At 45.4% G+C, this 14089-nt stretch overlaps 1 protein-coding gene across 1 annotated transcript in view; it reads left to right on the plus strand.

The window, feature by feature from the left end:
• Window positions 1–14089, plus strand: part of ABCA4 (ATP binding cassette subfamily A member 4) — a 104614-nt gene that overhangs the window by 60906 nt on the left and 29619 nt on the right. Inside the window, exons 20-32 of the mRNA XM_074961300.1 lie at window positions 80–211; window positions 998–1137; window positions 2018–2155; window positions 3216–3409; window positions 4271–4361; window positions 4988–5193; window positions 5609–5657; window positions 6242–6486; window positions 6935–7059; window positions 8817–8915; window positions 10114–10303; window positions 10845–10939; window positions 12849–12881. Of these exons, the coding sequence (XP_074817401.1) occupies window positions 80–211; window positions 998–1137; window positions 2018–2155; window positions 3216–3409; window positions 4271–4361; window positions 4988–5193; window positions 5609–5657; window positions 6242–6486; window positions 6935–7059; window positions 8817–8915; window positions 10114–10303; window positions 10845–10939; window positions 12849–12881 (1737 nt within the window). The remainder of the gene's footprint in view (window positions 1–79; window positions 212–997; window positions 1138–2017; window positions 2156–3215; window positions 3410–4270; window positions 4362–4987; window positions 5194–5608; window positions 5658–6241; window positions 6487–6934; window positions 7060–8816; window positions 8916–10113; window positions 10304–10844; window positions 10940–12848; window positions 12882–14089) is intronic.

Here is a 14089-nt window from a genome sequence, read left to right on the forward strand (position 1 = left end):
GGCCCATGAAAGAAGTGTCTCTGCATATGTGAAACCTAAGGACTGTCCATTTGCTTTTTTTCTTGTGTTGTTTGACCAGATCAATCCTAACAGGCTTGTTCCCACCCACATCTGGAACTGTCCTTGTTGGTGGCAAGGACATCCAGATGCATATGGACTCGATTCGGCAGAGTTTAGGCATGTGTCCTCAGTACAACATCTTGTTTAATCAGTAAGTGCCATCTGATGCCATACTCAAGAACTGAGCCCCTTCCACCCTGTCTGGATGTTTGGGATGTCCCCGAAGCCCATGTTGTTTCTCTGTGCTCTTCTGGCAGTGCATGTAACTCAGACAGAATCCTCCTTCCTTCTTCTCCTGTCAGTATTTCTGAAGGACAGATACTATTTTACCCTTTCTACAATCCCCAGGAGGAGACACATGGGGAGTGGAGGGCATGCAGGTCATGTGCCCCCCTCTCCCCCCAGATTTGTTGCTTGGTTTGTACTGATAATGCTCACGTGGACTGAGCACGCTCAGTAACACTGCTGAAGCCGGCTGCCCACATTTTATTCCCCCCTCTCCCCCCACTATTGGCAGGCATGGGTCATCTGGGAATCCCCTACTTGCACTGGCTGGGCCCAAAGTTATTATTCAGGGGAAATAAGTGTTCCTGACATGGGCACTGCATTGTGGTAGGGCTTGGGAGGGACTTAACATGAGAATCAAAGCACACAATAATCCAGGGCCCCATTCCTCAAAATCCTGGCAGTAGGCTGTGCTGATGGTTGGGGATGCCATTTTGGAAAGACGGTAGGTGGGTAGACAGAGAAGCAGCAAGTGCAAGGAAGGTCAGGGTGATCCTGAGGAGTTGCAGGCCAGCCAATGTTGATGCATGTAAGGGACAAACCAGTTCCTCTCCTCAAAGGGGTTAATGCTATAATGAACTGACTGCTGTTGGACCATGCAACCTGGTTCTTCATTTAAACTGTCTCCATGTCTTTCTGTCTGATTTCTCAGCCTCACTGTAGCAGAGCACATCTTGTTTTATGCCCAGCTGAAAGGGAGGTCTCGAGAGGAAGCTGTGTTGGAGATGGAGATGATGCTGGAAGATATAGGCCTCCCCCATAAAAGAAATGAAGAGGCTCAAAACTTGTCAGGTGCCCAAGGATTTGTTCTCAAAATCTTCTGCACCGTTTTTGTTCTACTACCATTTTAGTTCCATGAGGACAAATTCTGCCAATGATTCACACTACGTAGTCCCTTACCTCTTGAGTAGTGAATTGGAGCCCTATGAATTTCAATGGGCTTGCTCAAGCAGTGTGGGTGGCAGAATCTGTCCATAAGGCATCAGCTGTGAATGTACCTGTGATGCATAAAACTTACTTTAATGATGCTGAATAAAAATATATATTTATATACAAAAATATGTGTTCTCTTAACAACATACCCCAACCCCCACCACTATTCTGTGGTAATAGTCCAAAATGCAACACCTTCCCATACTGCTGCTTCAGTGTCCTGGGTGAATACTCTAGAATAATGTAATATTTTTATAAGGGCTGTTCATGTCATTTAAAAGGTAAAACTATATGTAGTACAGTGTCAAGGAGGTGCAGCATGTGGGTGTAGTGATGGATACACCTATAACTGTCCAGAGTTGCAGATTGGGTTAGATAAGTACTCAGGAGTTCTTATACTTCACTGATCTCTAGGTTCTGCAAATGTGGGCCGACAATATCATGAAAACAAACTTTCTTAGACCATCTCTAGAACTTCCTGCTTTGGCTCCAAGCTAGAACCAGAAAATGCAGACACTGCATGAAAATGAAAAGTAATGAAAAAATTAAGCTAAATTTTTGGAACTACAGCAAAAATGTGTGTATTTGTTCAAGTTCTGGGCCAAGGTTCAGGAGTGAGAGTGGTTCTTATTTTACCTGGTCTCTCTCCAGCAGACATGAACAGTCATCTATCATCACATGCTGCAATGTGTGCTGCTCTTCCTTCTCACTCCCACAGTTGTGTCCTTGCACTCTTTAGGTGGCATGCAGAGAAAGCTATCTGTTGCCATTGCCTTTGTTGGTGAAGCAAAGGTGGTCGTCTTGGATGAGCCCACCTCTGGAGTAGATCCATATTCCAGGAGGTCTATCTGGGATCTTCTACTGAAGTATCGCTCAGGTAACAGGCTCCAGAGAGGAAATCACTTTTTAAGCCCTTTCACAAATAAGCATGTCTGTGGCATAAGCTTTCATTAAAGTAAAGGGTATGAACATGCACAAACAGGTTACACGAGTGGTAAATTCACATAAGCCACTTGTCTCATGACCTGGGGGTTTACGGCAGAGGTCAGAAAAGCTAGAGATATGATATAGCAACTTAATGTTACATAGAGAGAGCAGACTAAACTGTGCTCAGAGGGCCCAGTTCTGCTAATCTAACTCTCACAGAGTAGAATCATACTAGGCAAATGATCTAATTTATTTCAGTGGGACTCCTTAACAGTGTGAGGCACGACGCAGTGAGAGTAAGTGAGACAGAGCTGGGCCCAGAGCCGAACAGGTTTGGAAAAGTTTAGGTATCCTGCTGCTCGCACTTACAACTGCTACAGTAAGGAAGAGCTTCAGCTTCTTTCTGAACCTATTAAATGCCTCACTCCCATTTAAAAGAAAAATGAAGCTGTTCATTTCTGAGGATGAGTGCTGGAGAGATTTCTCATCAATGGGCCCAATTCTGTCACTCTTATTCATTGTGAGTAGTACTTTACTCTGTGACTAGCTCCATTCAGTGTGAGTTTCTTCCCACCCTGGGTTAGCCAGCCCCTAGTTCCTTGTCAGCTTCTCCTTTTATGGATGCTCAAGCTAATATGTGTTAAACTATCGAGACGTGTTCAGTTAGGTAACATATGTTCTGCAAAGTCATCCTGGGATGCAGGTGGCGGTGCTGTTATGGGTGTCGCATGCTCATGGGCCTCACTGGGAGTTTGCCTGCTCATGTGGGAGCATCTGTCACTTGTGCAGCTCTTTGTTTTTAATTTGCGCACTTGCCATCTTGCCTGCATCGCCACTATTTGCCATGAATAAGGCCCAACCCTATAGGATCAACTTGTGATGAAATCTTTGGCTCTTATTCCTGGGAATGTCTTTCAGAAGTTCTGTATTAATCCCTGTAATCCACATACAGCCCTGATTGTACTGAAGGAACAGTACCTTGCAGAGCATCTCTGTATTCCTTCTCCTAGGCAGAACCATCATCCTCTCTACGCATCACATGGATGAGGCAGACATTCTTGGAGACCGGGTGGCCATCATTTCCCAAGGAAAATTGTTCTGCTCAGGCTCTCCTGTCTTCCTAAAGAACTGCTTTGGATCTGGCTTCTATCTCACCTTGGTTCGCAAGATGAAAAACACCCAAGGGGGAGGAGAATGGAGTTCAGTAAGTTCTCTTCTCCCTCGTTGCACAAGCAGTCTTCAAATATTCATTCACTGCAACAGATCAGAACCTGAGTAGCTGCTGTTTGTTGCTGTGGACAAAGGTGACTGTACAGTAAATGGTGTATCCTAGGGAATAAGGCAATGAGAACATGAAATTAGAGGACTATTTGGGGATTTAAATATTCACCTCTTAACAGAACTTTTCCAGTTTTATGGATGTATATGCCTTAGGGCAGAGGGCTTTTCAAAGGCACAAATGGCAATTGGGCAGCCAGCTCTGGAGGCTGATGCCTATATGGAAATCTCTCCCCGCCCCGCTTACATTGAACATCTCCCTGTGGAGTCTCACTTGTCCAAGCATGAGTCCTTCTGCAATACAGTAGATGTGATCATGTCTCCCTAGAGCAGGTAACTCAGGAACTATGGCAGCCTGCCACTTAGTCCTGGCAAAAGCAGTTCTCCAGCAACTCAGATAAGAGGGATCTGGATTGTTTTTGATCCTGTAGGTCCCAGTTTGTAAACCCCACTACATCATAGTGTCTGTATGTATGGCCATTGTTCATTCAACTTCCCCAAGTAAATGCACGTAATTTAGAATTCCATGTGGTTACCACATGCATGGTGGTGTGATGCAATGCTTGTGTGAAATTTAATTTTTGTATGTCTTTTATGCTAGTCCTTAGACTGCAAGTCTGAGTGTGATATGTTCAAGATGTTTCAGCTAAGACAAATTTCTTACTGCCCTGAAGCTGTGTAAAGGCTGATGAAACAATCCCTGATGATAACACTCTTACACACTAGTTTTCATGCATTATATGTATCTGAAGCACTTAACATCCTCTTTCTTACTTATCTGTACTAGCACTCCCCTAGCTGTGGATCTCAGTGCTCATGTTCCTGTTCCAGGTGTGCACCTAAAGATACAGTGGAAGGTCCCGAGCAAGAACTGGATGGTAAGAATTGGGATCATTCACCTTGTCCAAGGCCTATTCTTCTGAAACATGGCTGTTTCTCCTAGTGTACTGCCACTTAAATCTTAGAGAACCCTGCTTTTGAGATTCCCTTTGTCAGCATTGTCTCAAGTGCATGTATTTTACTGTCACCTAGAAATCGCTAAGGCTTCTTGGTGGTTTTGCTTACCTTTCTGTGACAAACCGCTTGTCTGAGACATCTTCTAAGATCTTGGGCTCAGACTGTAAAGTGGAAGCTTGGGTCTTCCTTGACTGTAGACTAATAGTTTCAAACTCCTGTGTATTACAATGTGTGATTCAATCAAGAAAGGAGAAACATATTTAAAGTGCAGCAAACAGAATTTTTCTGTGAGCACCTCTTCAGTTTTTCTCACTCTTGGGAGCACTTTAGTAGATGCTTCTGAAAGTCAATCATGGTGCTGATGGGCCTTAAATCATTTCCTGCTAGACCGTTCAAAAGTCATAACTGACCAGGATCCAGCCCAGTCTAATAGAATATTAACAGAGATATGTGTGAGTCCTTCCCATCTTATATCAGCACAGCCTTTGGAAGCATTCCCAGGATACTTAAATATTCATTTTCTGAACACTGTTCTGACTCTTTACAGGGGATGTGAATGAGCTTACAGAACTGATTCATCATCATGTTCCAGAAGCAAAGTTAATTGAAAGTATTGGTCAGGAACTCATCTATCTTTTGCCCAGTAAAGACTTTAAACAGCGAGCTTACGCCAGTCTCTTCAGAGAATTGGAAGAAACCCTAGCTGACTTGGGACTCAGCAGTTTTGGGATTTCAGACACTCCGCTTGAAGAGGTAATGGATGCTATGAAATATTTGTCAGTCCTTCCAGAAATCCTTTTGGGAGATCTTGAGTTCCAAAACATGGAGCCATAGTAATCCCCTCAAAACCAAGTAATGTCCATTGTAACACAGCAGATCTTTAGAGATGGGAATTCAGAAATAATTCAAACCTGGATGCCCATCAGATCTGTTTATAAATGGACCATGACTTGTTAGCCTCAAATGTTCCTCGCTTTTTATCTCGGTTTCTCTGCTTCCCCACACCTTTTTGCTTCCCAAGCAAATGCTAGCGGATCTTTGATTCTGTAGTTAGCAGCAGTACCCAGAGTTATTTGCAAATGTCATTTTAGAGGATGATGTCTAGCATCTCACAAGCAGGATGACTCCACAGGTGTTACTAACCAAGAGGTGTGCATGTCTTTGGCAGGTTTTCCTGAAGGTCACAGCAGATGCTGATCCTGGATCACAGAATGCAGGTAGATATCCATGATATTCAGTGTCTGATGCTCTTTTCTTGGACATTCTGCATTCTGATAGCCTATTAAGAATGAGAATAATAGCTTCCAGTCCCATATGTCTTTCTTTTAATTATATAGCTGATCAGCAAGTGATGCTGATTTGGGGTTTGATCCATTATCTGAGAAGTCAATAGAAGTCAGTATTCCATTTTTGCTGGATCAGATCCTTAACTGCATACATCAAAATCCATTCTCAAGTCTCTAAAGTATAAGTGGTTTTGGCATCCAGCACTCTGCTGTCTATCAGTATGTTCACCACAGACTTGATTAACTCATCCATAGTGTTGAAAAAAGGGAATGGAATAGAGAACTAAGGCTGCAGTAACCAGCCTGCCTGGTACCAGTTGATGGAGCAGCATTGCAATGGTTGTAATGCAAAACAATGTAGCTGACAGGAATATAGAGGTTTGGGAATATCTGCTTCCACCGGGGCTAAACTTCTAAAGAAGCTTAGCCAGCAATGATGAACAAGGTTGAAATAGCCTCTCAGCCCCTCCTCCTAGGGAGTAATGCACATGATCACTTCAATTCCCAAAACTTAGGAGGTGCTCAAGAAAATGGCTTCACTCTCAGAAAAACCTGCATTGAGCAAAAAGAGAAGGCTGAACAACCCCCTTTGGAGACCAATGGAGCCTCTCGAACACCTGCAGGCCGAACAGGGGATGGGAGTGAAGGCAAAGGGTCCCGGCAGAATAAAGGTTCTCAGCTTGTCCGTCAGCAAATCAAAGCACTGCTCATCAAACGGTTCCACCGTGCTACCCGTAGCCGTAAGGACTTCCTTGCTCAGGTACCACTCGTTCCTTCATCACTGTCACTGAGTCTTGCCTAAAGAGTCCTCAGCACTAGTGGCCACAGGGATACCTCCATCAAAAGCAAGGGTGGTGATGATGACAGGTGCCAATGTCCTTGTGAAGGCTGTTCCAATTAATATCCCAGCTGTTCTGCATCTGACACTCAAACACATATACACACACTATAGACTCTCTCTCTCTCTGCAATTTGCCTCCTCCAAAATGTTTTGCTTTGATTGAGACTGTCCCTGATATAGTCCATGTTGGTAAAAACCAGCACTATGGCAGCTCTGGCTGCTGGTAGTGCTGGGAATGAAATGGTGGTGTCTGAGAACAGAAGTAGGCCTGATCCATGTGCTCTTGCTGTCCCTCCTTTGTGTATGTGTGTTCTGAGCTGTACGCAAATGTTATTGCACATTATGATGTTTTTCCTGTTCCCTGCAGATTGTTCTCCCAGCTACTTTTGTGTTGTTAGCTCTAATACTTACAGTTATTATCCCTCCATTTGGAGAATATCCCAGCTTAATACTACATCCTTGGATCTATGGATACCAGATTACTTTCTTCAGGTCAGAGGAATCGTTTTTTAAACTAGATCTCCCATCCTCTTTCCTCCTTAGCATTTAGGACTGCTGGGTTATATCTGCTGTTTCTTGGGCCTTATTCCCCTCTGACTTATCCCAGAATAGTTCATTAACATGAAATTAGCATGAGTGGAGAATCCAACCCATTGTGTCTATTGTCTTACTGCAAAAGAATGGTTCTCAAACGTTTTCATATTGTGAATGGCCTATCTCCCAACCTCCATGTGCCAAAACTAGTGTTTGTGTTTAAAGTGTCCTGTTCCCCTCTAGTACCTGGTCCAATTAGAGTACTAAAGCCAACAACTTCCAACAAGCTATGGAGTTGTTCCTTTAGCTCCAGTGGTAGATCTGTGCTTTGGTGCTGAGGGTTGCAGCTTCAAAACCTGCAGATGACGTATGGTGGGGGTTGTTATACTTAGTTATATGTACTATTTGGACAATGCTAAAGAGAAGATGAAAGTAAACTTGCTTTGATGTGAGGGGTGCTGCTGCTGCTTGGCTGTGTCCCTCCCATTTTGGTAGCTGCTGCTTTCCATTTCCTGGGCATAAGATTTTACATTTGTCAGTACTCAAATTCTGTTCATTACCTGCCAAACCTCTGGGTCACTTGGCAGTTTGCCTGTGACTTCCTGTGTATTTACTACCCTTTGTGCTGTCCACAAATAGGATCACAATTGAATTTACACCAAAGAAACATTTGGCAAAGATATAAAGTATGCATCATGCGGGGTGCAGAGAAACACTTTTGTTTTTAGTTTATCAGGTGAAAAATGTTTCTTTTAACCGTAAGAGTCCTAGGCTGGACCATAACCATCAGAAAGCATCAGTACTTGAAGGCTGTAATGATTGTGAAGCATTTGTACAAAGTAGCTTAACTGATCCCCTAGTGGTGTGTGGAGAACAGTTTGAAAATCACTGGTATATAGCACCTGGCACCGACAGTGCGCTAGTGTTGTTAGATACTTTGTTGACATGGGTATAATTCTTTCTTTGGCCTCATCCTATTAAAAAGAGGGGATGTGATACTTGTCCTATGATTTCTCTGTGTTTGCTGAGTTCCAGTATGACAGTTTATTCTGGGTGGGTCTGAGATGAAGATCAGCGTTCACTCGTGAGTGCGATGATTCCAAGCTTACAAAGGGGAGTGTGTATTTGTATTAAGTGTATGTTAAAATTGGTGGTTTGGTCTCAGGAAAAAAATGGCCATTTCTTTGACCTTTAAGCCCTCTTGGAATCTTTCTAAGGTTTATGTACCATATCCTATTAAAGAGACTAGATTATCAGCATCTAAGAGGAGTCTGCCTAGAAGAAGCTATGTGTCTACCAGCGGCGTATTAACGCCTAGGCCGACAAATTTGCAGGGGCAGCAAATTTATAATAGCAGCCAGAGGTTCGCGCCCTCCGCTCCCGCTCCAACTCCACCCATTCCCCGCCCCCTCCCTGCCCCAAATCCCCGCCACGGGCCCGCCTCCTCTCCTGAGCGCCCTGCGTTCCCCCCTCTTCTCCCTCCTTCGCGAAGCTGTTTCGTGCACAAACACTGGCAGGGAGCGGGGAGAAGCAGGACCCGGTGGTGGGCTCAGGGGAGGGAGGGGGGGCAGCAATTATTTAAGGGCCTGGGGTGGCAAAATCTTTAACCCGCCACTGGTGTCTACCTGTGTGATGCTGTCACCAGCTGGTTTTGTGTATTCTACTTCTGCAGTCTGACAGGTTTTTATACAGTAAATCTTGTGCAATCTCCTTAGCAATGAGCAGCCTGGCAGTGAGCAGATGGTTTCCCTCACTGATGCCTTCCTGAATAAGCCAGGATTTGGAAATCGTTGCATGAAGGAAGAGCCTCTTCGGTAAGTCATTGGATATTCTCTCTTGAAGAAGAAATTGTCCCTTGTAAGATATAACCAGTGGGGTGAGGATACCACACTGAGAGTGATGTGGGCTAGCTTTTCACTGAAACACATGCTCTGTGTTTAGTCCTGACAATGAAGTTTGGAGATGACAACAAATAGTGAGAAAATAATGCAGTCAGGCTAAGAACAAGTCAAACTTTTATATATTTATAGATAGAAGACAGCAAAGGCGGCTACAGCAATTACTTAAGTGGAAAAGTAACTATTAGGGAAGTAACTGTGAATTTTTAACCGTTTGCTCTGAAAAAAATGTCAGTCACGCTATGTGCCTTGGCTCTTAAATTCTTCTCCCTCTCCCACCCTTTCTTTTCTTCCCCCTACGCCCCTGCATATGTATCCTTGTTGCCTGCACCCCCTCACTGTCCTTTCTCCTGCTGCCCACTGCCTGATTCCTTTCTCCTCTTTGGATGTTGCCAGCCCATTGATGGCTCCTGTTTCATCTCCTTTCCTCTATATAGTGTAGCAGGACTTAAAACTGAGGTCAATATAACAGCTGTGTGAAGGGGATCTGAAAAATCCATGCCCCTGCACACTGTAGCTGTGCTTACCTATCCTCTGGTGGAGATGCAGCTTGGCTGACAGACGAATGCTTCTGTTGCCCTAACTACCATCACTTGGGGAGTTGGTGTTCCTCCCCGTTCCGCTGCTGTAGGCTGCCTAGTTACAGGGCCGTGGTTAAGCCACCATGGTCCCTGTAGTGTAGGTATGGCCTAAGTGAGAACAAGATGAAGCTCGAAGCATTGAGGATGGATGGGAGGTACAGTGTGATGAGAGAACAAGGGAGGAAGGATGGTCTTAGAATAGAGAGCTAGGAGAAAAATGGTTAAAGTCTTGGCTCTGCCACAGACTTAATGTGTGTCAATGGGCAAATCACTTAACCTCACTGTTCCTCAGTTCCCCATCCGCAAAATGGGGACAATAACCTCACAGGTGTGGCGTTTGAGTCACAGGTGTTTATCAAGCACTCTAAGGTTCTCTGATTGGGAGATACTCTTCTCATTGGTAACGACACACTGCGGGGGAGGAGTGCAAAAGGAGCAAACATCTCAACTACAGTGGCATTTTTTCATGTGTTTATGATCTCTGGTGAGCTATATGATGGCGCTGTTAAGAGATACTGTGTTCCTCTGTACAGGGACTACCCGTGCAGTAATATGTCAACTGCCTGGAGCATACCACATATTCCTCCGAACATAACCAACCTGTTTCTGACCCACAAATGGAGCCCTGATGACCCTTCTCCCTCCTGCAGCTGCAGCACTCGCAAGAAGCTCGCTATGCTCCCGGAATGCCCGGCGGGAGCTGGAGGCCTTCCTCCCCCACAGGTACCGTGCAACGGCCACATACACCTCTAAAGCCGCCCCAGTCAGTTGGGAGGTGAGCTTATGTGATAAATAAACTACACTGCCTGTTTTTGTAGGGAAGAAAGTGCTTATCCAGCAAAATATGTGTGTGTGAATCATTTAGTAAACAGCACTGTGTTAGGTATGGAAGAGATGGGAAATACATTTTCCCCTGCTCTGAGCCTGGATTCTGGATGACTGGGTAGAGTTAGCAAGCAGGTAAAGTTTCAGAGTGAATCCAGGATGGCTTGTTTCAAGCCTTGCAGACTTCTGTGGAACTTTCACATGATTTCCCCTCAAACCCCAGTGAAGCACAGAGTTGACTCAAACCCAGGTGGAACTTTTTGGTTTCAGTGGTGTTGGGAATACATACAAATCAAAGCTAGATAAAAGTTACTTTCAGGTGAGATCCTGTGAACTAAAACCAATGGTGTGGTTTTTCCAGACAAACACCCACTTGATGGGCTTAGGGACTGTAACTGTTTGGTTTGCTCTAACTGGTTGAATTTTCTTTGCCTCCCAGAGAGTGCAGCGCAGCACAGAAATTCTTCAAGATCTCACCCACAGAAACATTTCTGATTTCCTGGTGAAAACTTATCCCAGTCTGATCAGGGAAAGGTAGGGGTCATTCTCGCTGAGAGGTTTCTATTTGCTTGTCACATTCCACATAGAATACACATTTGTGATATCCTCAGTAGCAGTAATATGACATAGCACTTTATTGGCTCACAGTGTACAGCCATTAACCCTCACCAGCCTGGGAGGTAGATAAGGATTACTCTCCTTCCTGGGTGGGATTAAACTGTACCAGTATAAGCACTTTTATACCAATATAACTGCATCCACCCTAAGCAGCTTGTACTGCTTTAACTATACCTGTATGGCCAGAGCAGTACAACTTTTATGTGTAGACAAGCCCGTAGAGGCAGATCTGGGATTAGACTTCAGGGGTACGTGTACTCTGCAGTGTAAGCTTTTCAAACTCAAGCTCAAATCTAACCCCTCCCCCCACCCCTTTCCATCTACACACAAATTGTATTAACCCAGATCCCAGGAGGGTCCAAGCCTGTGTCAAGCTGGGATCCAGGGATTCAAGCCCTATTGCTTTGCAGTGTGGACTCAGCCCCACTGGGCTTGCGCTCTTGACATCCACTGACCTTTTTTGTCCTCTGGACAGTCCAGTTTTCCCACACTGCACCACAAACAAAGGGGTAGAGTGGTCACATTTTGGGAGGGCACTAGGAAGACTTGGGATATGGGTGGTTGGACGTGGACCCACATAATGTAGTATAGACGCTGGAGACCCAGGGTTCAACAGTTCCTAACCTGGGGATATGAATGAGTGGGGGCGCTTAAGCCCTAGGTTAACAAACCCGGGGTCTGCTAACTTGAGTTCTACTAACTCTGGGCTTACATTGCAGTGTAGACATAACCCAAGAGTACCTGACTCCAAGGACATGTCTACACTGCAATAAAAAACCTGCGGCACCAAGTGTCAGAGCCTGGGTCAGCTGAGTTGGGCTCATGGGGCTCAGGCTCTGAGGCTAAAAACTGCAGTTTAGCTGTTCAGGCTCGGGCTGGGACCAGGGTCTCCAGCCCCAGCCCAAATATCTACACTGCAGTTTTGTAGTGCCACAGACTGAGCCCCATGAGCTTGAGCCCCAGCTGCGGTCACGCCACAAGTCTTTTATTGCGGCACAGACATACCAGAGATCAGAGTTCAGTCTGTGCTATCTTTCCAATACTCCCTGCACTGCTTGAAATGTCCTTGAGATTAACTATCCTAAGGTGGTGTTTTCTCACTAGCACCTGCCCTCCTTAGGAGACACCATGAACTCTTGTGATGTGTTGGTATAAACCATTTTGATGTTGATTCAAGATAGAGCTAGAACAGCACCGCTGTGTGTGACCTTACAAATCGTTTGCTCACCTCTGCTTAATCTGGAGATGCCTTCAGTCTCCATTCTTCCCTCTTCTGGCCCTTATCCTGGTATGAACCTTGGCAGCAATAAAAAAGCAAAAAGCCCACTCCAGAAAGTTTATGGACTCCTGATGATAAATCCCCATCTCAGTGTCATCAACACTCAGTATGCCCATAGAGGCCTCAGTTCAGCAGAGCACTTAAGTACATGCTTAATGTTCATCTGAGCCAGAGCAAGCCATTTAGGGTATGTGTATGCAACATTTTGGAACAAGCCTCCCAGCACTGGTCAACAGACTGGGGCTAATGGAGTTTCTGCTAAGTGCTCTAAGAATAGCTGAATAGACAGAGCTTTGAAGATGCACCAGGAGCTGGACCGTGGGCTCTGAAGCCTGTCCCTCTCCCTAGGCTTCAGAGCCTGGGCTCCAGCCCCAGCTGCAGCTTCAAGGTGCTGTCTGCACAGCTGTTTTTAGAGCATGAGAGCAAGCCCTCCTAGCCTGAGTCAGTCAGCCAGGCTGGGAGGCTCACTCTCTCTCCTTCAAAATGCTGTGTAGACATACCCTTAGTTTGATCTGAAACGCTTCATAATCTCCTTTTCTGTTGCAGTTTGAAGAGTAAATACTGGGTCAATGAGCAAAGGTAGGAAACTGATTTATCAACTACAGTGGTAAATAAACAAAGCAGTGATTTTTCTGTTTAACTTTGGAACCTAAAAATGTTTCCCTGAATGGGAGAGGTGAATTGTGGCAGATAGCATAGGGTAGACAAAGGGGTGCCTACAGAAACTAGTATGCTGCATGAGTTAAGGATGGAGGTCACTGGGGAATTGACAGCAGCATTATTGTATTCAACTGGAGCTGCCCCTAGCAGCTGTGAAGGCCCTAGGCACACAAGGAAACCAGCACCAGCTTCATTTTCTCCCAGGCCAGGTGCAATCTCATGTCTCTGACTCAGTGTGTTCCCATGCCATTTCCCTGCTCTGACTTTTTCTCATCCTATCCACCTATTGTTTCTCTCATTAACACCTCATGAATGCTTGAGATGCTCCCTTGCACTAAGTTAATGAGGTTTTAAGAAAACAATAGGTAATCAGGTGCTTCAGGTATCCATGCAGTTGGGTTATTATGTCTAAGAAAAGGGGGGAGCCAGAATTGAAATGGTCAAGATTATAAATTGTTTTGATCTGTAGATTTCACAAGGTACAAATCACTATCCTTTTTTAACAGTGTTTGTCAGAATAATCCCATCACTTTAAAATTATTATGGTTTTATCTACACTGGCAAGTTTCTGCGCAGTAAAGCAGCTTTCTGCGCTGTAACTCCTGAGGGGCACACGCTGCCAAGCCACTTCGTGCGCAGAAACTGCGCAGTTGCAGCGCTGTAAAAAAACACCACCCCAACGAGAGGCGTACAGCTTACTGCGCCAGGGCTACAGCACCACGGGGCCAGTGTAGACACCCTGGTTGATTACAGTGCTGCGATTGGCCTCCGGGAGGTGTCCCACGATGCCTGTTCTCGCCTCTCTGGTCATCGGTTTGAACTCTACTGCCCTGCCCTCAGGTGACCAACCGTGAGCCCCACCCCTTAAATTCCTTGGGAATTTTGAAAGTCCCCTTCCTGTTTGCTCAGTGATGCGTGCAGTGGTCTCAGCGCATCTTTCCAGGTCACCGTGCCTGCTCCACGCACCAGGCGTTCCCCCACTTGGAGCAATGCCGAGCTGCTGGACCTCGTCAGCATTTGGGGAGAGGAGGACGTCCAGTCCCAGCTGCGCTCCAGCCATAGAAATTATGATAACTATGGACAGATTTCACGATGCATGACAGAAAGGGGTCATGACCAGGACACAC

This window comes from Natator depressus, chromosome 8 (assembly GCF_965152275.1).
Source record: "Natator depressus isolate rNatDep1 chromosome 8, rNatDep2.hap1, whole genome shotgun sequence".
In the NCBI taxonomy this organism is placed as follows: domain Eukaryota; kingdom Metazoa; phylum Chordata; order Testudines; family Cheloniidae; genus Natator; species Natator depressus.